Source organism: Chenopodium quinoa, unplaced genomic scaffold (assembly GCF_001683475.1).
Source record: "Chenopodium quinoa cultivar QQ74 unplaced genomic scaffold, ASM168347v1, whole genome shotgun sequence".
Taxonomy (NCBI): domain Eukaryota; kingdom Viridiplantae; phylum Streptophyta; class Magnoliopsida; order Caryophyllales; family Amaranthaceae; genus Chenopodium; species Chenopodium quinoa.
This window is the reverse complement of record NW_018742879.1, coordinates 1,805,392-1,829,838: the sequence shown is the minus strand read 5'-3', so window position 1 is coordinate 1,829,838 and position 24,447 is coordinate 1,805,392. Positions and strand designations below refer to the sequence as shown.

The window sequence follows — 24,447 nt, the reverse complement described above, 5'->3', positions numbered from 1 at the left end:
GAACTTAGCCTAAATGGACTTTGTTTGGGGTAAAAATACCCTAAACACGTGGCCCAATGGCCTAGTGACACGTGGCATCCAGCCGTTGGTCAGCAGTGCTCCAATCCTCTGCTGACACGTGTCCTCTAAACCCTAAAAGGGAAACCATCCCTTCCCCACTATAAATAGTGGAAGGACCCTCATTAATGGGGGTTGGAACATTGGTTGTTCACATTGAATACTCCTCAAAAAGAAAAACACTTACCCCGAGCAATATTAATTGCAGAATTCTCCCATTACGCGAGAAGTAACTTCCACATTACGTGCATTCTACCTCCCGTATCTTTACTAACTTGATCGTCGGAGGCGGAGCTCCTACCCCCAGGAGTCTTCGTGTTTTTGCAGGCACAGGCGTCGAAGGGCATTCTTGGAATTGTAACTCTCCCGCAGGACACATCAAAAGACCCCGAAACATTTGGCGCCGTCTGTGGGGAGAGTACTTCTAAGATGACTTCTGATACTGTGTCACCAAATCAGGGCAAACGGCCTGTGGTCGAGCCTGAGGTCCAGACGGACCATGAAAGTGGCGACGAAATTGAAACATATGTGGCCCCGGATGGGTCTTTCAGAACGAAGCACCCTCGTGCTAAAGATAGAAGAGAACGGGAAATCAGCCAAGCTGCTCCCAACAACCCAGCCGGGCAACCGGCTGGAATTGCCCAAACGGTGGAGGGCTCAGCTCCCGTCACAAGAAACGAACTCATGTCTTTCATGAATAGTTTCAAGGGTGAGATCAAGAGCCTCATCCGGTCAGCTACTCCAAAGAAGGGTCAGCCGGCCAAGAAGCCTTCTGGAAGGAAGGCGGTCAAAGAACGAGTTCCTACCCCTCACCCAAAGCCAAAGGAGGGGGAGGGCCTAAGGTTTGACCCGAGCAGACTCCGTTTTCCTCAAGGGGAGCTGCGAAAGGCCATCCGGCACGTACAGCCGGATGGCTCCAAGAAAACATTCTCAGACGCCCGCACATTTCTCCAAGAGAAGCGAGGTCAGGCGTCTGCGTCGGCCTCAACGTCGACCTTCCCGGACAGTTTCCATGACGTCTCACACAGGCGTACGGGAACGAACCTTAGGAGCCAGACGGGCGAAGCTTCTGCCCGGTCTGGACCCAAAGTGATCCAGCCTGGCCTATTCGGCACACCGAATAGGTTGGGTGGATCCCCTTTCATGTCGCCGGGTCTTTTCGGTGGGCAAGCGCAGCAGCCGTTCCAACCCACGGATTGGAAGCTGCGCCTGCTAAATTTGGGGGAACAGCCAACGGCGTTCTCACCAGAGATAACCCAGGCGGCACAGCCGCCTAAGATCAAGAATGTTTTGGTGGGGGCCTATGATGGCACCACTAACCCAGAAGACCATCTAATGGCCTACTCTAACCTCATGTACCTCCAGGGGTTAGATGATGCCGTCTGGTGTCGATGCTTCCCGGCTACCCTCAAGGGCATAGCCCAGCGGTGGTTTGGTAACCTACCAGCCGGTTGCATCAACAGCTTTCGAACTTTGGCGTACTTGTTTACGTCAAATTTCTCAATGAATAATCCTGCCAAAAAGACTAGCCTCGACCTAGGGGCAATACAGCAGGGCGACCGGGAGGGCCTCCGGTCGTACGTCAGACGGTTCAATCTGATGAGAATTCAGATTCCAGGACTATCAGACGAAGTGGCCTATACAGACTTCTTTCGAGGTCTGAAGGATGGGTCGACCTTTAAGTTTGACCTCGTCCGGAAGAGGGTTGCTACCCTCCAAGAGGCGTTAATTGAAGCTGAAGCCTATATACAGGCGACGGAGCTTTGTGCTGTTAAGCAGCCGTCAGATTATAAAAAGTCTGACAAAAAAGAGAGCCGGCAACAGCATCAGCCGGCAAGAAAAGAAGAAAAGAGAAAAGGGGTCTGGGCAGCTGACCGATCAGGACAGCCGCCCCAGAAGATCAAGCGGAAGTCAGAACCGTATGTCCCCAAATACGAGTTCACAAAAGATTGCTCCCCCATCCTCCTGGAAATCAAAGACCGGATGTCTCTCGACAAACCGGCTGAAATGAAAAGCCCCGTGAATAAACGGGACAAGAGCAAGTATTGCCAATACCACGAGGATGTTGGCCACGACACCAATGGCTGCTATAGCCTCAGGCGGCTATTGGACCGTCTGGCAGATGAGGGGGCCCTAAAATCCTATCTACCCAAGGCTAAGGGTAATACCCAGGCCAAGAAAGGGCAGGCGGCAAAAACCGGCCCAGTAAACTCCGAGACGGATGAAGAGACCATCTTCACCATAGCAGGCGGTTTTGCCGGAGGGGGTCCCACCATCCGGGGCACCAAAGACAACATCAGGAAGCTGGTCAACTCAGTGGATGAGGGCCAGGCGTCGAAAGACATCTTCCCTGAGGTCCTTATTTCTGAAAAGGACCGGGGCAAGGTCAGGCGGCCTCATGATGACCCCATCGTCATCGAATGCAAGGTTGCCAACCAGAAGGTTGGCCGGATCCTAATAGACACCGGGAGCTCGTCTGACCTAATCAGTTATCAGTGCTTGACCAAGCTCAAGTACACATCCGGTAACATGCACCAGGCTCCTCACCCACTAGTCGGTTTTGGGGGTGGAGTAGTGCATCCGGTCGGAAGCATAGATCTTCCGATCCGGCTGGGTGAAAAGGGGCAAGGACGCCACATGATAGTCAAGTTTTTAGTTGTGGAGGAGCTGTCCGCCTACAACATGATATTTGGCCGTCCTACCCTCAACGCATCTAAGGCTGTCATCATCCCGTCCCTTATGTTGGTCAAATTTCAAAAGGATGATGGTACAGTCGGTGCCCTAAGCGGGGACCAGAAGACGGCAAGAGAGTGCTATCTCTCTGACGTCAAGACAACTATGGGTGCAGCCGGCCAGGGCGAGCCCATAGATATTGATAGCTGCGACCCAGCAGTCCCGGCTCCAAGGGCAGCCGGTATGAAAAGAAAGGCGGACCAACTGGCACCCGTCAAAAAGGAGAAATAGCAATCACTAGCCGGGGAAAGATCAGATGACCAACGACCTCAGCCGGCTGGTGACTGCCTTGATGTCATCCTAGATGACAGCCGTCCTGAAAGAACAGTCAAGGTCGGGACGATAGCCTTCGAACGGTTGGGAGAAGGTTTACTCCAGCTGCTGAAGGAATTCAAAGACATCTTTGCCTTTGAAGTGGAAGAGATGCCAGGCGTCAGCCCGGATCTTGCTGTCCACAAGCTAGCCGTAGATCCCAAAAAGCAGCCGGTAAGGCAGAAAAAGAGGGATCATGGTGGAGAAAGATCTCAAGCGGCAGCGGCTGAGGTCAAAAAGCTGTTGGATGCTGGGTTCATTAGGCAATGCTACTACCCGGATTGGGTGGCAAATGTCGTTCTAGTAAAGAAGCCGAACGGTACTTGGCGGATGTGTGTGGACTACACAGATCTGAACAAAGCATGCCCAAAAGATAGCTATCCGCTTCCAAAGATTGACAGCCTAGTCGACTCAACAGCCGGCCATGCGTTAATGAGCTTTATGGATGCTTATTCCGGCTTCCATCAAATACCTCTCTGGAAGAAAGATCAGGAGAAGACGGCTTTTGTCACTGATCAGGGGCTATTCTGCTATACGGTGATGCCGTTTGGGTTGAAGAATGCACCGGCTACATTCCAGCGCATGATAAACACCGTTTTTATCAACCAGATTGGCAGGAATGTAGAGGCGTATATCGATGACATGATAGTCAAATCCAAGCTACAGACGGATCACCTAGCAGACCTGAGAGAAACCTTCACCACACTCAGGCGGCACCGGGTCATGCTTAACCCAAAGAAATGCGTATTTGGTGTTGAGTCTGGGAAGTTTCTCGGATTCTTGATTGACCAAAGAGGCATCGAAGCTAATCCGGAAAAAATACAGGCGGTAATTGACATGAAGTCTCCCCGCACTGTAAAAGAAGTCCAGAAGTTGACCGGTTGTCTGGCGGCATTGGGGAGGTTCCTCAGCCGGTCAGGTGACAAGTGCCTCTATTTCTTTCAGGCAATCAGGAAGAGGTCAAGGTTTGAATGGGGTGAAGAAGCAGAGGCGGCATTCCAGAGGCTTAAGCAGCACTTGCATTCTTTGCCAAGGCTAGTGAGCCCCCTACCCCGGGAGGTTCTGTACATGTACCTAGCCGTCTCTGATCACGCCCTTAGTGCCGTTCTCCTCGCTGAGAGAGACGGCATTCAGCTGCCGGTGTACTTCATCAGCCATGTCTTAAAAAATGCTGAGCTCCGGTACCCCATGATCGAAAAATTTGGGTTGGCCTTATTCGTAGCAGTCAAGCGGTTGAAGCCTTATTTTTTGGCACATCCGGTTGTGGTATACACAGATCAGCCGCTCAAACGTACGATGACTGCTATAGAGTCATCCGGTAGAATGATCAAGTGGGCTGTTGAAATACAAGGCCTTGAGATAACTTTTGAACCCAGGCGGGCAGTGAAAGGTCAGGCGTTTGCCGACTTTCTTGTCGAGATGACTAGGCCGGTGCACCCGGAAAACCCTGATCAGGTCTGGAAGTTATTTGTAGACGGCAGCTCTACGGTGAACGGCTGTGGTGGAGGTGTTATCTGTCATTCCCCGGAAGGGGATAAGTTTGAATATGCACTACGGTTTAAGTTCCAAGCCTCCAACAATGAGGCAGAGTATGAAGCCCTGCTAGCCGGATTGCGCATGTGTAAGGCAGCCGGTGCAAGAAAGGTCGACGCCTGCTCAGATTCACAGCTGATCGTTAGCCAATACCTCGGTGACTACGAAGCCACCCATCCGGCTATGATCAAATATTTGCAGGCGGTCAAAGAGGAGGCTGGGTCCTTCGATGAATTTCATCTGCGACAAGTGCCCCGGTCTGAAAACAATCAGGCGGATGCCCTCTCAAAGTTGGCATCATCAGCCTCCGGTGATGCTCCTAGGACTGTCTTTTGGGAAGTCATTGAAAAACGAAGTATTCAGAATGATCCCATTGGAGTCTTGGACAGAACTGCTACCTGGATGGATCCCATCCGGTCCTTTTTGACGGATGGTACCTTGCCGGATGACCCTTCAGAAGCATCAGCGCTCAAGAAGCGTGCTTCAAGTTTTGTTATGCATCAAGGGGAACTCCTCCGGAAGGGATACCTGCAGCCGTTTTTGAAATGTGTAACCCCGGATAGGGGGAGAGAAGTTTTGGAAGATCTGCACGCGGGGTTTTGTGCCTCGCATATTGGCGGCAGGTCCTTGGCCAGAAGAACCAGACGGCAAGGGTACTTCTGGCCCACTCTTGAAGCGGATGCCATGGATCTAGTAAGGAGATGCGACAAGTGCCAAAAATTCGCTAAGTTGATACATCAACCGGCAACAGAACTCACGGCAATCCATAGTCCGGTTCCGTTTGCTAAGTGGGGCATGGACATTTTGGGACCTTATACGCCTGCGTCAGGCGGCCGCCGCTACATTCTTGTAGCAGTAGACTACTTCACCAAATGGGTTGAGGCAGAGGCGGTAAAAGGGATTAAAACGAAAGATGTGATTTCTTTCATCTGGAGAAACGTCATCACCCGGTTCGGGGTTCCAATGTCCATGGTTTTCGACAACGGACCGCAGTTCGAAACGCCTGTCCTGAAGACCTGGTTGGGAGACCAAGGAATTTCCCATTGTTTTGTATCCGTTGGCCGTCCTCAGGCAAACGGTCAAGTTGAGGCTTTTAACAAGTTGATCTCAGACGGGATAAAGAAGAAAGTAGAGAGAGCCGGTGGACTATGGGCAGAGGAATTATCTCATGTCCTTTGGGCTATCCGGACAACCGAAAAGGGGGCAACCGGTGAGACCCCATTTCTCATGACATACGGCACTGAAGCAGTTCTTCCCATTGAACATTATGAGCCTACTCTACGCATTATGTTATATGATGAGGAGGCTAACTGGGAAGCCATGCGGTTGGCATTAGACGCTCTTCCAGAGCGAAGGGGGAATGCTGCCTTGCGTCATGAGATCTACCGTCTGCGTATGACTAGAGCCTACAACAAGCGGGTTCGTAAAAGACCTTTGAAAGAAGGAGATTTTGTGCTTCGCAAAATGGAGGCAACCGGTAGGGCCAATGAACAAGGCAAATTAACCCCAAATTGGGAGGGACCCTACCGGATCTTTGAAGAAGTACGAGACGGCACTTACCGCCTGGAAACTCCAGACGGAAGAAAGTTGCCTAGAACTTGGAATGTAGATAATCTCAAAAAATACTACTTCTAAGCATTGTACATCTTTTGAAAATTTTCAAATGATTAATGAGAATTACATTCAATTTTGTATACAGCCGCCATGTCTTGTGCCTACCACAAGCGGCACCAGTAACTAATTTTTTCATCCGGTGACACCCATTCGGGTGAATTCATCGAAGAGAACATCTCCCATTTGGGTGGTAAATTGTTCTAAGCGATCACACAGGCGGACAACTCCGCCTGACGATCCTTCGTACCAAAAAAGGGCAGGCTAGCAACCCCAAACTTGCAGCCGGCTCACTTTTTTAATCCGGTGACACCCATACGGGTGAATTCATCGAAGAGAACATCTCCCATTTGGGTGGTAAATTGTTCTAAGCGATCACACAGGCGGACAACTCCGCCTGACGATCCTTCGTACCAAAAAAGGGCAGGCTAGCAACCCCAAACTTGCAGCCGGCTCACTCAGTACTGCCGCCTGACTCTCTAAGAGCAGGCCTAAAAACATTTGGTCTAGGCCATAATTCATTCAGGGGTATGCTTGCAAAGGCCCAACCGGTAAATGGACATCCTAATCTGGCGTGATTCTTTTGCGAAGTCCCGACCGGTAATTCAGTATAAACCGACTGGCTCCCGAATCTAATGTTGGCACTTAGTGTATATTCGAGCTATATCATATGGATAGTCGCCTGGCTTGCAAAGACCCAGACCGCTATCCAGGGGCAATAACCCAGACGCCATCCGGTTTGGTTTTGGGTCGAAATTTCTTCGCCTAGTTTGCGAAGACCCAGACGGCAGTGTTACCGGTGGGGTCTTCTTGGCAACCCTTGCAAATTTCTTCGCCTAGTTTGCGAAGACCCAGACGGCAGTGTTACCGGTGGGGTCTTCTTGGCAACCCTTGCAAATTTCTTCGCCTAGTTTGCGAAGACCCAGACGGCAGTGTTACCGGTGGGGTCTTCTTGGCAACCCTAGTAAATTTCTTCGCCTAGTTGGCGAAGACCCAAGCGGTAGTATTACCGGCGGGGTTCTTTTGGTTATCCTCGCAGAAATATGTACAAAAAAAAATAACAAGAATTCTAGTATTGAAGTGCAGAAACATAAAAAGCATTCAAAAGTCGGCTCAGCCGGTGAAAATGTTAATATTCAAAAAGAAAAATTATTACAGCTTAGCCCATCTCATCCGGTGCTATTACAAGATAATACAGGGCGCGCAGGCCGGGAAGTAGTTGCTACTCCAGGCGAACAGTGAACCGGTCCTATTCCGGTTGGTTTTGGGTTGGATCAGGGTGGACGGCTGCGTCGGCTTCAGGAACGACTTCCTCCTCTTCAGCAGCCTCCGCCTGCCGTCGCGCAATCTCCTCCTTAACCCAAGCGTCATAAGGTCCGGGCCCCGGCTCATTCGCCTCCTCGGCCAAAATGGCAAGATCAGAATATTTGAAGGCGAGTTCCCAGACGGTGAAGTCCGCCTCCGGGTGGATGAGGGAAAACGCCCGTTGCATCCGGTTTGCACAGTCATGCTCATTCTCTTCAATGAGCCTCTCCTGCTCCGACTCCAAGGTGGCCTTGAAGTTCTCATTGGCAGCAGCCGCCTCTTTGCGCAGGCGCTCATTCTCTTTGGCAAGGCGGCCATTTTCAGTCTCCGCCTTGCTCAGCCGTTGGAGGGGCTCTGTCTGTTCCTCCAACTTTTTATTGGCATCATCCAGGGACGCCTGCAGTTGATCAACTTGGTTTTTCAGCTGATCAATCTGCTGTTGGAGGGCCTTGGTCTTCTCCGCCTGTTCCATGCGTATAGATTTAGATTCTAAGCCATGCATGTACAAAGAGTAGTCAGCAACATTATGGGCGTCATCGACAGCCCGTTTGCTTCTCCTTACCTCCTCAGACTTGCGGGTATAAGCTCGTTTGAGCCCCTCTACGCGCAGCATAGCCTGCAAAAATACAGCCGGTTAGTACTGCATATTTAAAAATGCACGACAGGAAAATTACCGCATGGTTGTTGGAGCATACGTCGGCCAGGTCGACCAGCACCCGGTCGGCGTTAAAAGAGTTGATCCCAGGGATCGCCTCCTTCTCGTCCCTGGGGACGGCTTTCAGCATGGCCCGGGCATATTGTGCCCCGTCCGGCCAGCGGGGAGAATTATCTGCACCAGAAACAGACGGTGAGAAACTCGCATATGCTCTGCCTATAGATTGCCGGCTGATTGGAGAATCCCCCGGCTGCGATCGAGACTGTGAGTAAGACTTGACCCGCATGGGCAGATCAAGCAGTGTAAGGTCGAAGTTACCTTGGCGGCCCGAACGGCCTTCAGAGGGACCGGTTGCGGTCCTCAATGGGATGGCAGAAAGCACATCCGCAGATCCAGGCCCGCTTGGGACCTTTATTGATTTGCCGCCGGTAGTTTGCCGGTCGGCTGTCTTCTGCACCTTGGATGCAGACTCTTGTTGGGTCGGCGGAGGCCTGACCTGTTTTTGAAGGGACCGAGGCATCTGCTTCCCGTCCTGTAAATGAGAAAAATATAAGTTATGGGATAAAAGGATTGAAATAAACGAGAAGGATCAGACGGTTATACCTTCTTCGCCGCCTGGGCAGCAAGTTTTTTCTCGAGATTGGCTTTCCGGATGTCGGCAGCCGACCTAGCCGGTGTCTTCTCGGTGGGCAGCATTTTCTTGGCTTCTTCTGCAGGGGAAGACACACGGTTAGAATAATAACTAAACAAGGAAATAAAAGCATCCAGTTCGAAAGAAACCGGCTGAGTTCCGAATACATACGTTTTTTAAACATGCTGCTTAGACCACAAGCGGACAAGAAGCATTCGTCCCTAAAAAATTCATGTTTGGGCACCCAGTTTCTAGGTACCCTTACTATCTCTCCGGATGAGAGGGTGTCTGGAACTAACTCAAAAAACCCGGAGTCAAGGATGGTCTCTCTATCATCCTCCGGGACAGGGGGCAGGCAACACTTGGTCCCCAAGAGTTCTGGTTTCCGGTTGTAGATCCGGAATTCTCTGTTCTCTGCCGTAGTTGGGGCCTTAACCAAGTAGAACCGGTGCTTCCAGTCCGACCATTTGGATGGCTTGTCCAAGGTCATAAGGTATTTGGGCTGGGTGGTCAAGGTATACCAGGCTCTCCAGCCGCCTGGGCTCCTACTCAAGTAATGCATGTGGGCAAACGCCTCCCAGCCGGGGTTGAGGCCCTGCATCTCGCAGGCGGCGATATACCCTAAAATATTTACCCATGAGTTGGGGGTTAATTGCCAGAGACCTAGGCCATACCCCCTAAGTATGGCTTTTATTGTGTCGTGGAGAGGGAAGCGGACTCCGGCCACGAAGGCCGCCTCGTAGCACCCGAACCAAGCGTTCGCGTTCGGTTGTCCATCCTCCCACCATATTGTTCCCAGGGCAGCCGGGATTTTTATTGAATAGTCACCCCCCAGCGGCCGCCGTTTGATAAAATCTGGCAGCGCAGCCCGCATGAGCTCGCGGTCCTTAGAGGAGACGGCGATCATGAGAGGATCGTTCCTATTGTCCCAAGAAGGCCTCTCCGCCTCCTCGCTATCCTCAGATTCGGTTAAGTAGCTGCTACTGCTACTTTGAACGTGACCGGCATCAGAGCCGGCTGGGGTGTTGGAGACCTCCTCATCAGAGCCTACCTGCTCTCTGGTCTCCTGGAGGGGAACACTCTCTTCGTTTAAAATGCTATCACCCGGGGTGCTGGGAGCACCCCCGGGTGAGCCTCTCTGCTCAACCTCTCCATGCTCTACTTCACCGCCTGAAGCTGGGACCTCAGGCGGCTGCTCATCTGAGCTCCCACTTCTGTAGTTGGGATCTCTGGCAGTAGACCGGATTCTGGCCATTGTGTCCTGCACAGACACAGAGTCGGTCGATATGGGTGTTGAAAAAGGGTTGTCCCAAAGAACAGAGGCGGCAGACCCAGTTCTAGACTCAGCCGTACTAATAAACCGGCTGAGTTCACAGCTAGGTTCCGGGTATGGGTATAAGGGGTCCATCTACTTATGGGACCAATGAACAAAAATGCGAGTAAAAGACTCAAACGGAAATACATGAAAAAGCTAGAAAGAATAGAGACGGTACCTAGAAGAAAATCTGGAAATTCTCTGGGATGCTTGCGAAGACGCAGGCGGTTCAAAATCCGGCTGGGTTTCTCTGGTTACCCTCTCGAAAACCTTTGGCTAGCTTGCAACGACCCAGACGGTCTGCAGACCGGTTGCTCTCAACGAATCTCAACTCCGAATGCTCTCAACTCTCAAATTGCCGGCTGCTCTCAAATCTTCAGAAATTTGGCAAAGTTTGTAAATGAGAGCTCGGGGGACATCTTCTCCTATTTATAGAATTTGTCCCAGAAGGTAAAAAGTCGTGAACTCTTCGCCTTCTGTTTTTCTATCCTTCAAAAAAAAAAAAAAAAAAAAAAAAAAAAAACCTTTCACCGGCGCCACGTGGCACCCTGCCACGTCAGCACCAGTGAGGGGCAAATGTTTGGGGTAAAAATACCCTAAACACGTGGCCCAATGGCCTAGTGACACGTGGCATCCAGCCGTTGGTCAGCAGTGCTCCAATCCTCTGCTGACACGTGTCCTCTAAACCCTAAAAGGGAAACCATCCCTTCCCCACTATAAATAGTGGAAGGACCCTCATTAATGGGGGTTGGAACATTGGTTGTTCACATTGAATACTCCTCAAAAAGAAAAACACTTACCCCGAGCAATATTAATTGCAGAATTCTCCCATTACGCGAGAAGTAACTTCCACATTACGTGCATTCTACCTCCCGTATCTTTACTAACTTGATCGTCGGAGGCGGAGCTCCTACCCCCAGGAGTCTTCGTGTTTTTGCAGGCACAGGCGTCGAAGGGCATTCTTGGAATTGTAACTCTCCCGCAGGACACATCAAAAGACCCCGAAACAGACTTAAGATTCATCCCTTGTGCTCCAAGCAGCAATACCTTATACAACGCCTCATGGACGACCATAAATAATAGAATTAATTGTACACTTTACATAGAAGTGAAACAAATTTCCTCTAATTGAGATGGTCTTAACTCATTGAAGGCAAGGAACATAAACCATAGGAATAGGATTTGTACAAACTTGAAATAGTTATTCAATCAATTCAATTTCTTTCATAATTGGAATCAATCATGTATTACTTGTTAAAGTTAATTAAATGTGCTAATAGCTGATAGTTAGAAAACCTAACATTAACCCTAGAGGCCTAAGTGATGAACTTCTCTACTCTTCCAAAAGGTAATCTCCCATACTTGGTTCGCTTGGTAGGTGTAATTTTGTTTTGGCTAGATTGTGATAATGTGAGGTTTATAAAGTTGTATTGCCAAGGCTTTTGTCCACGATTAATATGATTCTTATGTATTAAAAAAAAAAAAAACTTATTCGTTTTTTCATCTTTTTTGTATGTAAAGCTGCTGTATTAAAACTGCATGAATGTTGACACTATTAATAAATTGATGGGCTAAATTTAGATCTAAATAAAGTCTTGTATTAGCATACGCGAAAATCAAATCATAAAAGTAAAATACCAAAAGAATATTTGATACAGAGTATTAAAAAAATTCAAGTGATGGAGAAAAGAAGAGCAAAACAAATCTTGAACTATTTTGACTTCAACTCGATTATACCTTTTTATATTTTGAAGAAACTTGATTATAACTTTGGTTCAACATTATTTGTTTGTTAGCAACCACATGTCGTTCTAACTTTTAATAAATTGAGATATTTTAAGATGTTATGATTGGTCAAGGTTAATTTTTTAGCCCACTTTTCCTAGCTTAAACCCTCTTAGCCTGACTGCAAGTAGAGCTGTTAAAAGCTGACCCGACTCGAAATACCGACTCGAACCCGATTATTAACCGACCTGTTTGAACCCGAAAAAATGGTGACCCGAACCTGACCTAAAACCAACCCTAGACCCAAGTTAACCCGAGTATTTGAGACTCGAATTCGAACATGAACCAACCTGAATATGACCCGTAAATTATTGACCTGAATCGAACCTGATCTGAACCAAGATTGACCCAAACCCGTTTTAACCCTTCAAAACCCGAATTTAACCCGACCTGTTACTAACCCAACTCGAATTTAACTCGACCTGTTACTAAATCGACCCGAAATTTAACTCGACCTATTAATAACATGACCTGAATTTTACATGACCTATTACTAACCCGATCCAAAATTCAACCCGATTTGTTACTAACCCGACTTGAAATCAACACGACTTGTTATTGACCCGACCCAAATTGTTTTTTTTTCTCTAAATATATCTTCAACTTCCATATTATATATATATATATATATATATATATATATATATATATTAAGAAACTATCATATAACTATTTAAGCTCCTTTTTATCGGTCTCTCTCTCTCTTTTTTTTTTTTTCTAATTTTATTATTCACTTGCCTATTTAATCTTATTTAAACATTTTAAATCATGCCATTCAAATGTTTTAAAAATAAATAAATAAATAATGCCATTAAAAAAAATATTAACTTGGATATGAACTTTTAAAAAATAAAAAGTTTAGATGATTTCAAATTAAATAAGTTTAGAAAAAACAAAAAAGTTTCGATAATTTCAAATAAAGTAACTCGGATATCTTATTTAAGTTGGAATTTGTTTTGTCTTATCTAAACTCATTTGAACTTATTAACTCAAATATGAACTTATCTAAAATTATTTTCCCTAAAATGAGTAGAAGCATTGTGAATACAATAGAGACTGAACTTATTTTAACTAATCTGAACTAAACCTATTTTATCCAGATATATATGAACTTATAATTATTGTGTTTTATCCTAACTTATTTGAACATGTCATATTGAACATGAACTTTTCTGAAATTGTTATCCCTAAAATGATAGGAAACACTGTGAATAAATCAGAATAGGGCTTGAACTTATCTTCTAAAAATCTAAACTAAACCTATCTTATTGGAATTAATATGAACTTATAATGTATATATATTTTATCTAAACTTACGTGAACTTATTAACTCGAATTTAAACTTCTCTGAAATTATTTCTCTTACAATAAATGAAGAAATTGATGATGATTAAATGTGAACGTCATTACATAAACTGTTAACAAACCGACCCAAAAAATGTACCCAAACCCGATATTACCGAACCTAAAATCAACCTGAAACCCAGATTAACCCAATATTTGATACCCGAACCTGAACATGACCCGACTTGAAAATGACCCGACCTGATTATAACCCACAAATTATTGACTTGCCGACTTGAACTCCAAAATGACCCGAACTCGAGAATGACCCGACCTGATTATAACCCGCAAATTATTGACTTGAACCGAACCCGACTTGAACCCGAGAATGACCCAACTTGGAAATGACCCGACCTGATTATAACCCGCAGATTTTTTATTTGAACCGAACCTGACTCACACTCGAGAATGACACGACTTGATTACAACCCGCAAATTATTGACTTGATCTGAACCCGACTCGAACCCAAGAATGACCCAACCTGATTATAACCCGCAAATATTGACTTGAACCGAACCCGACTCGAACCCGAGAACGACCCTAACTCATTTTAACCCGTGAAAATCCGAATTAAACCCAACCTATTATTCACCCGACCCAAATGTAACCCGACCTTTTACTGACCCGACCCAAACCCGATAAGATGTACGACCCGACGTGACCCGACTCAAGCATGACCCATTCCGAATCCAACCCGCGTAGGTTACGGCGTTAACCCGATATGACCCAACTCGAGTTGACCCGACCCACACTAACCCGACCCATTTACCCGAATTGACAGCTCTAACTGCAAGGATCGAATCAAAAATTCTTTCCAAACCCGACCAAAATCCAATCCGATTTTCGATCCGTATCTAGCCCGACCGATCCTTTGATCAAGCTCTACTTCACTCCAAGTTTCCCTTTTGATGGCGTATGAACACCACAAGTCTTGCACATAAAATCAACCAACAATGCCTTTCAACAACCCCAAGAGTGGGCCTCTTCCTTCCCAATCACCCCATCAGCAATACGAACCAACCATTTCCATTTTACAGATTAGATTAGCCACTCCCTCTTTAAAACTTTCTCTCAAAAATCCAACAATATCTCTCCTCAAATTTCTCTGCTTCATAGATTTTCCCTCCTTTCTTTGCTCAAACTAAGAAGAACAAGAAAAGAACAAGAAAGCCCCAAGAATTAATTGCAGAATGAGTACTGCTTCTTTGTGCCAATCAACTCTTCAATCTCAGATCAATGGGTTTTGTGGGGGTATTAAAATCCGCAAGCTTCAACCTTCTTCTTCTAACCCCAATTCTATTACCTTCACTAGGTATGATTTTTATGTTTTTTTTTATGATTTCTTTCATCTGGGTTTTTTCTTTTGAGCTGTTATTTTGATGGGTTTTTCAAGAAATTAGGAACTTAGTAGAAATAGAGCGCATTGTTCTGCATATATCGCCATTTAGTTTGTTTGGTGTTTGAAATGCTCCAATTGTTAAGTTGTAGTTATTGACTAGTTCAAAAGTTTGCTTATGATACAAGAAACGTTAAGTATTAAGTGTTAATAGCACTAATCTACCTGTGATTTTGTCGTGAATTCCGAGATCAATGCTTTGTCAGCAAATGTATTTATTGCTTATGGATGTACTTACTGTGAATGATTGTTATGTTGATTTGTTGAATTTGGGAGATGAAAACCATTTGCTCTGGTAATTGCATAATTTGGTCTGACAAGAAGGGCATTTGCAATGTTGCGTATATGATTAACTGAATGTCAGTCCAATGAGATCAGAGGTGAATTTTTTCTAAAGCTTAGAGGATCCTTTAGATAAGTTCTTGGCGAATTCCCAGGACTTGGTGCCGACTTGCTTCTCAAAGGACCTTGAATATTATGGTTAAATTGGTGGGGTAATGGAATTGGGTGATGAGATTGATGACTAATATGCTGCTTTGTGTCTATTGATGATCTATAGAAGTAACGAAGCTCTATTATCTAGCCTGATATATGCATAGTTAGAAGTAAAATTTGTATAAATTCTTTATGTGGAAGGGCATATTTCAATCACCTCAAAGTGCTAGCATACTGAAAGAAAAAGCAAAGCAAAAATTGCATTGTTTTGATACAATAACTGCACAACCTGCCAAGTGGTAACTAGGCACAACTATGATATTTCTGTGCATGATCAATAATTTAATTTTCACGAATAGTATTGGCTTCTTTGAGGATATGTTTGTCCTAGAATATTCAAGTAGTCCAGACTACTATAGTTCTGTAAGCTTGGCATTTGAAGTAGATTACTGTGATAGTGAAACACAGATTCCATTTATAATCTTGTTAATTCCCATGTTTGTTGTGACAGGAGAAAAGTTCAAACTGTTGTGAAGGCATCTCGAGTTGACAAGTTCTCTAAATCTGACATTATTGTTTCTCCATCAATTCTTTCTGCTAACTTTTCAAAGCTGGGTGAGCAGGTACTTATTTCTATCTTTTTTTTTTAATTTTTTTTTTATTTATTTATTTACCTAGAAGCATTTAGATAGCCTTTATTAGCTTGATTGTCTGTTATCATTCTAGCTATATTAACTTAGGTGATATTCTCTTACAAATCTTTCCTAAGTGTTATTTATGGAATATCAATTGTATCTGATGTTATGTGTTCTTGACTTCTTGCTTGTAATACTTCTAGGTAAAAGCAGTTGAATTGGCTGGTTGTGATTGGATCCATGTTGATGTAATGGATGGTCGCTTTGTTCCAAATATCACTATTGGACCTCTGGTGGTTGATGCTTTGCGGCCAGTGACAGATCTCCCACTTGATGTGCATCTGGTAATTTCTCTTCCAGACATACCGCATTTTATGATTCATTTTGGGTACTATGCTTACTTGAAGTTGATTTGTTTGTAGATGATTGTAGAACCAGAGCAGCGAGTCCCAGACTTCATCAAAGCTGGTGCTGATATAGTGAGTGTTCACTGTGAGCAGTCATCCACCATTCATTTGCATCGGACCGTAAATCAAGTAAGTTATTGGAATATTGGATAAGCATTATCTTTCTAGGCTTATGTTTCTCTTTCATTTTATTTATTTATTTGCTAGATAATGTTATCATATAAATATCCTCATTTGGCACTTACTAGATGCAAATTCTTAAAGATTGGTTTATTTAATAAGATGGTTTGAGTAACCCCATATTAAAGTGTCACTATTCCATGAGAACTTGTCCACTCTTCCCCATGCCCATTAAAAGTAACCCATATGTTGGTGTAGCTTCATCTGGCTTTAAAAATGTGGTTTTTACAAGAGGAATGATTCTTGACTGTGATTGCAATTGGTTGCACTTAGCCACTTGTACCAAAAAAGGAAATCTAATCGGTGGTAATTTACGTTTATTCTGTACAAACCAAAATAAATAATCCTACACTTAAGCCACCTGGTAAGTTTCGCTAGATGGAATCTCAGCGAGCTAGAGCAAGTAGAAACCATGCAAGAATGCTTCAATGAAGAATTGAGAATTGGGAGGGTCAAAAGATGTGTTGAGTATTAATCTAGGCACTGACCTCAGTCAGCTGAGATTTCATAATTCTGCTTAAAATTATTCCTACATTATGTTATAATCCTCTAGTATTTCCTTCAAGGGATTTGTTGTTAAGATATTGTGGAATGTGGGTCACTTGTTTTCGGGAAAGCCTTTCTCAAGAACTTGGCTTAGAAGAAGGTCTGAGATTTAGCATCTGTAAAATCTGACTTAAATTTTACAATGTGCCAAGCAACTGTTAATTGTGACAATCTTATGTTCCCCAGAATTATTTACTGAAGGTTTTTATTAAGTTATTCATCCAGTTGATCATGAAACTCTGAAGTTAAATTTTTATACTTGACTGGTTGTATTAGCTACTTATATGAACCCCATGGACAAGATGTGCTCTCAGAACTTTGCACCAAAACTAGGATAAGACAGAAAACTTGTGTGACACCAAGGCAATTTTATTGGGAAACTAAGTTTATTTGTCCTGTTGTCTCCAATCGCTACACAATACTTCCTTGGCTATCTCGCTCGTATACCACTATCACCTAATCCTCCCCCCCCCCTGGCACCTGCAGGTCCAGCACCAATGAGCATAATTCTAGCAGTGAATACGCTCAAATTAGAATTTTTCAGATTACATTGTCAATTTTGTAATAAATTATATTCTTTGTCAATTATCTTTCGTAATACATACCTTAAAGCCAATCTTTCAGTTTCTAAATTTTAATTTATATGCTTCAGATCAAGAGTTTGGGCGCTAAAGCAGGTGTTGTTTTAAACCCTGCAACCCCGCTAAGTACAATTGAGTACGTGCTTGATGGTAAGTCAGTATTCTCTTGGTGGAATGGACTGAAGTCCAAGCTTGACTCTTTACTACTTGATTTTTTAGTTGGTGTGTCGTATGAATGGGATATCATAAGGCAGGGAGAGTGTGCATAGCCTATTGCTGTCCTGTTCTTATTTTCCTGGCACCTGTCCAGTGTCCTGAAACGTGATTGCAAATTCATTTAAGTTCCCTCAGCAGGACACTAGATGGATGTACTTGGACGATTCTTTATGCAATACAACTTACAAGATGATTGTTAATAACAGTGGTTGATCTGGTCTTAATAATGTCCGTAAACCCTGGTTTTGGTGGACAAAGCTTCATTGAGAGCCAAGTGAAGAAAATCTCAGATCTAAGAAGAATGTGTGTAGAGAAGGTATTTGTGAAGTTTCTTTGTTTTCCTTTATTTCCTTTAAAAAAAAAATAGCTTGATATCAAACAGGTGTCATAAATTCCCATATAATTGGCAGGGGGTGAACCCATGGATTGAGGTTGATGGTGGAGTTACTCCAGCAAATGCATACAAGGTAGTTTTTATTTTATTTAATTCTCATTAAAAGTTTGTAGATAAATGCAATCCTATTGAAAAAATCATTTAAGTGACCAAGAAAAAGAGGGCAGTGCACATTTCAATTGGCTCCTTGTCAAATTGAAATTTAGACGACTAAACCCAAATTTTCTGTTGCTGGTTGTTTGTGATAGAGTATATAAACCAATCCTGGGCTTCAATAATTAGCTTAAGCTTTTGGTTGAGAAACTTGAGATGATTCTTTAGCAGTTTGCTTCAATTAAAAATGCATTGCAATTTTTATCCCATCTTGACTATATTAGGATGTGAATATATTACGATGCACGTCCAGGTGTGCCTGTTTTTAAAAGCTACAGTGGTGTTTTTAGTGCCTTGTTTTTTGTTTTCACATAGCAAGTTAAGGCCCACCATGTAAGGTCACAGGTTACATAACCCAATGGCAGGCCCTCCAAGCCCCCAACATGTCTCAGTCCTTTCATTTGTAGTAACGCTTCCTCTTGCTTGAGACCTTGAGTATAATTTTTTGATTGCTAAAATCACAACTACAATCTGCATACGCCGGTGTTATTTTTGTTAGATTTGGCGAACATAATGATTTTTGTTTAATTCTGCAGGTCATTGAGGCTGGAGCCAATGCTTTAGTTGCTGGTTCTGCGGTCTTTGGAGCTAAAGATTATGCTGAAGGCATCTAATATACTGCCCTTGTACATTTTTCCATTTGTATAGTTAGCATCGCTTCATCTTAACTTTTTGAATTGAATCTTGTGCAGCTATAAAAGGGATTAAGACCAGCAAAAGGCCAGAACCTGTTGCAGTATGAGGTTTCAACTGTAAAATTTTGTTGACAATCAAGACCTGGATTCCTAATACAATATCTCCTGTATGTTCCCTTCTCATTTCTTTTTAGATGTCCAGCATAAGATCTTTGCTAGTTCAAATACATCCATTGTGGATGATGGATGACTTGATGAATTAGTTCTATTGACCAATTTCCTTTAAAGGAAGACTTTTGACTTTTCAATCTTTTCACCTTTAGATAAAAGGTAATCGCGTGAAAAAAATAAATGAGCCTCTGTACAATTACATTTTTTTTATAAGATGACATGTGTAATGTGGATGTCAACTAGCTTGGTCAAAGTCTTATCAATGGGGGATTGCTCCAGTCAAAGAGACAGGGGGAGGGTGGAGGTTGATTACCTAGACTCATTGCCCTTATGAAAGCGCTACTCTTATTCGTCTGTGTATGATGTAGTATGTGCATTCGTGGTATAGGAGTCCCTGTATAAGTTCCTTTCAACAGTCTATAAGGTTTCTATTGTGGTATCTGGCATTTTATGGATTGTTATCAAATGTAACATCTAGAGTTGATAAGATTAGACGTTTTGGTCCAATTCTTTTGATGTTAATCTGTATCAAAACCGATTGTGGTATGGAGCTGTGAGAGTTCCATAAAACAGTCTATAAGGCATTTATTCTGGCACGCTATGGGTTGTTATCAAATGTAACATCTTGGGTTTCATATGATTTAGAGACATTAGCACACTTATGCTCCAGCTTTTATGTTAATTTAATGTGTATCAAAATCAAGTGTACTTCTCACATTAATTTCGTTTGTTTCTTATTCCTAGGTCTCGAGCAGATATATATATATACAGCAGCTGTTTGGAACCATTGTATTAATGCTTGAAAATGACATTCAGCAAGAGTGCTTGTAGATTAGAACTCTGATACAGTGTTACATAGTATTGTTTGACACAAGCCTCGTTTATACTAGAATTCTTGGTACATTATTAATTCATAAACATCTGTACAAATATTGTTTGGATTGTATCTACCAATAAGATGAAAACTTAAGCCCAATTTGTGGACTCTCATGCTCGGTCGTTCATCAACATTTGTTATTTGATTTCAAATCATTTTAATTTACAGATTTAATACCCAATGAAACTACGAAAGGGAAAAACAGCAATTCAATCTGAACTCTGTCCATTCTAGACAGTATGGTTTCCAACCCAATCACTTGTAATTTGATGGCTGAATCTAAATACACATTCTCTCATTAAATTTAACTTTGCGACCAATACATACCCAAAAATTCTTTTTGCTAGTGAAAATAAAAGGGGCAGTATAATTTGGAACAAGCAGCAACAGCAAGCCGGAAGTAAACTGATGCAAAACTTACAAATTGCCAGCACTTCCTTCCTCAATACTGAAGAAAATTTGGTTACATTCCGGATGAGGAAGGAGGCTCTCTAGGTTCACTCAGTGCTCACTAAATATATACAAAACTAATTATGCAGAACTCAATAGAAAGGTGTCGATCATCCGACAGTTGACAATTATATATACATTAGAAGTATTCAGAACAGCAATTTCTAACATCCCTTCTACAAACAGGGCAGGAGCTCCGTGTCACAAGCCACTTATCCACACAATTTTGGTGAAACGTGTGTCTGCAGTGAGGCAAACTCCTAGCCGTATCTCCCACTTCAAATTCCTAAGCACAAGTTTATAATTAAAATCAGCATTGTTTTGTTGCTGGGAAATTGGTATTTGGATAAAGCATACTGTGATGGATTTTTCATTATTATTGGGGTGAGTATGAAAAATTAAAGTAAAAACCAAGTAAAGATAGACCTGCAAACATATGGTGCAGCAAATGTTGTCCGCTCCTCTGTTAATATCCAAGATCACATGGCATGGCAACTCCTTAAGTGAATCCTTAGATAACCCTCTCGCAGCAACATCACCATAAATATCATAAACATCGTCATAAATAATGTTGGCGATGCTTGCCTGTGAATTTGCAACGAAATTCATAAATTTCAAATTATACAAAAGACAAATTGAAGCCAAAGATCTCTCTTAAACATTTAATTAGTAGGAACGATGATGTCCATGCTAGATGCAAAGTTAGCATATTATTCTATATCTACTTAGGTATAATCTCAAATAGCTTAAGTAATCTTGTCAACAATCAAGAAAGAGACTGATGTACCAAATAAGTTTACAACACTATGATTTACCTGCCAATAGTACCCAGTAAGGACTGCAGGTGGTAATTGTTCTTCTACAAATCTCCCATGGAGTAGCTCCTCTATGAAATCAGCCTGAAAACAAAGAGCAATTAAAGCAAAGCAACAAAATAAGTGCACCAGCTAGTAAGTAGATATAAATATAGAAAAATCTCTGTTTATCTTGCAACTGGGAATAGGAGAAGTCGATTTAGAAAACAAGACAGTTTCAGCATTCACACAGAATCAATGAATTAATCAAACTCAGCATAAAGTGAAAAACATAGGCCAGATTCATATTTCACCTATAAAGTACTATGTAAGATTTGAGGAAAGGAATCAAAAGATGACACACATGATTTTCAAGAACCCGATGGTAGTCCAGAAACACCTTACATACAGTAGCCTTTAAAAGAAATAAGTATGAGCTTCTGATTTCTATATTCTCGTATCTCAGGCATACATGTCTAGGTCTTCAGAGTATCATAAGAAACAGATGAGTCCTAGCATACTAACCATGGATGAACAAAGTGATCCAGATTGCTGTGAACACCAATAAGCACGAGAGGCCTCCAAAACCTCTACAGAAAGAACAGCACCTGCCACAGCACCCAACCCTGCACCTCTGAGTAATCCATTATCAGAAGCTCTACCAGCTAAAGCTCCAGTGATGGCTCCTGTAAAAGCACCAGCTGCAGAATACAAAAAAAATCAGAGATATAAAGCAATACCATATTGCCATCATGCCGTCTATATTCTCACGCATCCCCTTTTTCCAGCCCATTTCCTCTTTCAAAGAAAGAGAAAATTACAAATTTAGAATGTCAATCAAATACCAAAAAATAAGACTGCCAAGCAAACATTAAAACTCCTACTACACACAGTATTCCAGGAAGTCATGAAAATTTGAAGACTTCATGGACTCATTAGTGCAAAACAAACCATAACCCAAATGGCCTAATCGCCCGTACAAGGTAATAGAGTTGGGAGCTACATATGCATACATTTACGTCTACAAAGGCAGCAAAGAGCAAAAGATGTTCTGAAAAATCGTAGTAGGTAACAGGTCAATTGGAAAACATAAATTTTCTAAAAGTAAGAAACCAAAGCAAATAATCACCCTGTCAAAAAAAATTGCTGCTATGATTGTATTACTACAAGTATAATTTAATTTAGCGATGTGACAACTAGATTTAGACAGAAACCATATCTCATTGTCCCAATTATGAATTTAGGTTCAACCATCATTTCATCAACCCAACTAAAGATCCTTCCAACCATATGTTATTAAACCATGTCACTAGCTCACTACAATAAATTATTATCTATAAACAGTCTTTATAATAAAATAATCATTGTAGGCGAAAAGCTCAAAATCTTTGACTAAATCTTAATGCAACAGTTACAAACTACATATGACTTCCAACAATCATAACCAACACATCATTTCAGTGATATCAAATAGCACATCTCCCATCATTAGAACATCAATCTTTACAATCAACATAACAGATCTACTAATATAACAAAATCAAAATAAAAAAAAAAATCAAAATCTCAAAACTTCAATAAAAAAGAATCCCAAAAAAGACTGAACTTTTTTTGCCAGAAAAAAACAATTTATAAAGAGAGAAATGGAGATTAATACCAAGAGCAAAAACACCAGTGAGAGCACCAGTAACAGCACCACCAATAAACTTGGGAATATATTCATAAACTCCAACATCAGAAGATTCAAAAAACCCATCTCCAAAATCCTCCATTTTTAAGATTAGGTGTCAGTGAAAGAGTCGTTGGATCCAATTCAGAATTCCCAGAAACACCCTCAAATCTGAGACTGAGACTGAGACTGAAAGAGGGAGAAAAACGAGGAAAGAGCAACAGGTGTAGGTGGGGTGGTGGTGGTGGTGGAACCCACATCCAGGATAATGAAAAATGAAAGTGAAAGAGAGAGAATTATCATTTGTACAAATTAGGGGTGCCCAATTTGTTTATTATTTACAGATCCACAGAATTTAGGAAGCATTAAAAAGCTGATAAATTTAGGTTGCTGTTGTTAAATAAGGTACCTCACAGAACATGACTCATTCATCCCCGAATTTTATGTTGATACTGTGTTGAATGATGTAATAAATTCGACTTTTTTAGTCTTTTCGGTAGGAAATTGGATTGAATTGCTTGCTTAAGTCCGTCTTCGGGTATTCAATTGAATATTGAATCTCGTATATATCATTGTCTTTAATTTTATGTATAATGATTATTCAAGATAATTAACATGTGTAATCGTTTTCATTAATCGAGATTTTAGGGTCGATTTCCACAATTTAAATAACTTGTAATCGAATCTCATTTATTTTGCACGGTCTCGATAAATCAACCAATATCATTTTCAGAAGGCAACAAACGGCGGACATCGTGGCTTACTTAATTTATGATATCATAGCAGCTCTTTAATGTCATATCGATTTTCCATTGTAATATTATTGTGCTCTCTTTTCATTTAAATTTCAAGTCAAATTGTCTCAAACTTGAGTAGTAATATGGAGTTAAGAAAAAAGCTGTACAATTTTTTTTTTTACTTAATATTCTAAGTGGTCTATGCTTTTAAGTTTTTAAAGTTCATCAAGGTCTGAAGTAGAGCTTAAGTTTCAAGTAGAGTTCACCCGAATCGATCTTGTACCTGGACCGCAGAATTAATAATATCCCTGTAGCCCCCCGGCCGAGGGCATTTCTGCTTCACTCTGCTCTAAGGGTATAGCAGCCGCCGTTCGAAACAAGTTTCTCACAAGTCGTAGCTTCGCTACTCCGATGTGGCTGTGCTCCCCCCGTGGGTTGGGGGTCGCGTCCTTCGAAAATCCGAATTCGAGGTTAGGGCGAGTTCGGTTTTCTCAGTTGCCTTGTCGCGCGAGAAATTGTATCGAACTGTCCCTTTTTTCCCGTTTTTTAAGGAAAATAAGGGACTGCCCGCTACTATATTTGGTTACCCCCGCCGCGTCGTTCGCTTTTATGCGTGTGAAAGTAAGGTCTCCCCTTCTTCATCTGTAGTATCTCCTCGGAACAAGCCCCGTCCTAAATCGCTAAGGCTCGCAAGGGCCTTTTTGGGGCTTTGGCGTTTAGATCTAGGTTTTACGGCTTCAGTCCAATAACCGAGAGCTAATTTTGCAATTCCTCTGGTTACAGCTAGTTGGACCTTTTACTCACCCCGGAGCAACGCGTTTACACGCTTGTATTTTTCCGGGCACCAACCTTTTCACAGGGCTCAAGGGTAAAAAGTTGTCTATCCCTA

At 42.7% G+C, this 24,447-nt stretch overlaps 2 protein-coding genes across 2 annotated transcripts; one reads left to right on the top strand and one right to left on the bottom strand.

Annotated features, from left to right (window-relative positions):
- The first annotated feature begins 14,283 nt into the window (after positions 1 to 14,283).
- Positions 14,284 to 20,021, top strand: LOC110726421 (ribulose-phosphate 3-epimerase, chloroplastic). The gene is made up of 10 exons (XM_021905902.1): positions 14,284 to 14,594; positions 15,625 to 15,736; positions 15,952 to 16,092; positions 16,171 to 16,284; positions 17,534 to 17,612; positions 17,885 to 17,994; positions 18,089 to 18,145; positions 18,762 to 18,831; positions 18,918 to 19,027; positions 19,776 to 20,021. The coding sequence occupies exons 1-9, from the start codon at positions 14,473 to 14,475 to the stop codon at positions 18,965 to 18,967; spliced, it is 855 nt and encodes a 284-aa protein (XP_021761594.1). The 5' UTR covers positions 14,284 to 14,472; the 3' UTR covers positions 18,968 to 19,027; positions 19,776 to 20,021.
- Positions 20,022 to 20,245: 224 nt separating this feature from the next.
- LOC110726422 (NEP1-interacting protein-like 2) lies at positions 20,246 to 23,290 on the bottom strand. The gene is made up of 5 exons (XM_021905903.1): positions 22,810 to 23,290; positions 21,678 to 21,853; positions 21,174 to 21,257; positions 20,785 to 20,943; positions 20,246 to 20,644 (listed from the first exon to the last, which is right to left on the bottom strand). Exons 1-5 carry the CDS (start codon positions 22,922 to 22,924, stop codon positions 20,498 to 20,500), a joined length of 681 nt encoding a protein of 226 aa, XP_021761595.1. The 5' UTR covers positions 22,925 to 23,290; the 3' UTR covers positions 20,246 to 20,497.
- Positions 23,291 to 24,447: the final 1,157 nt, after the last annotated feature.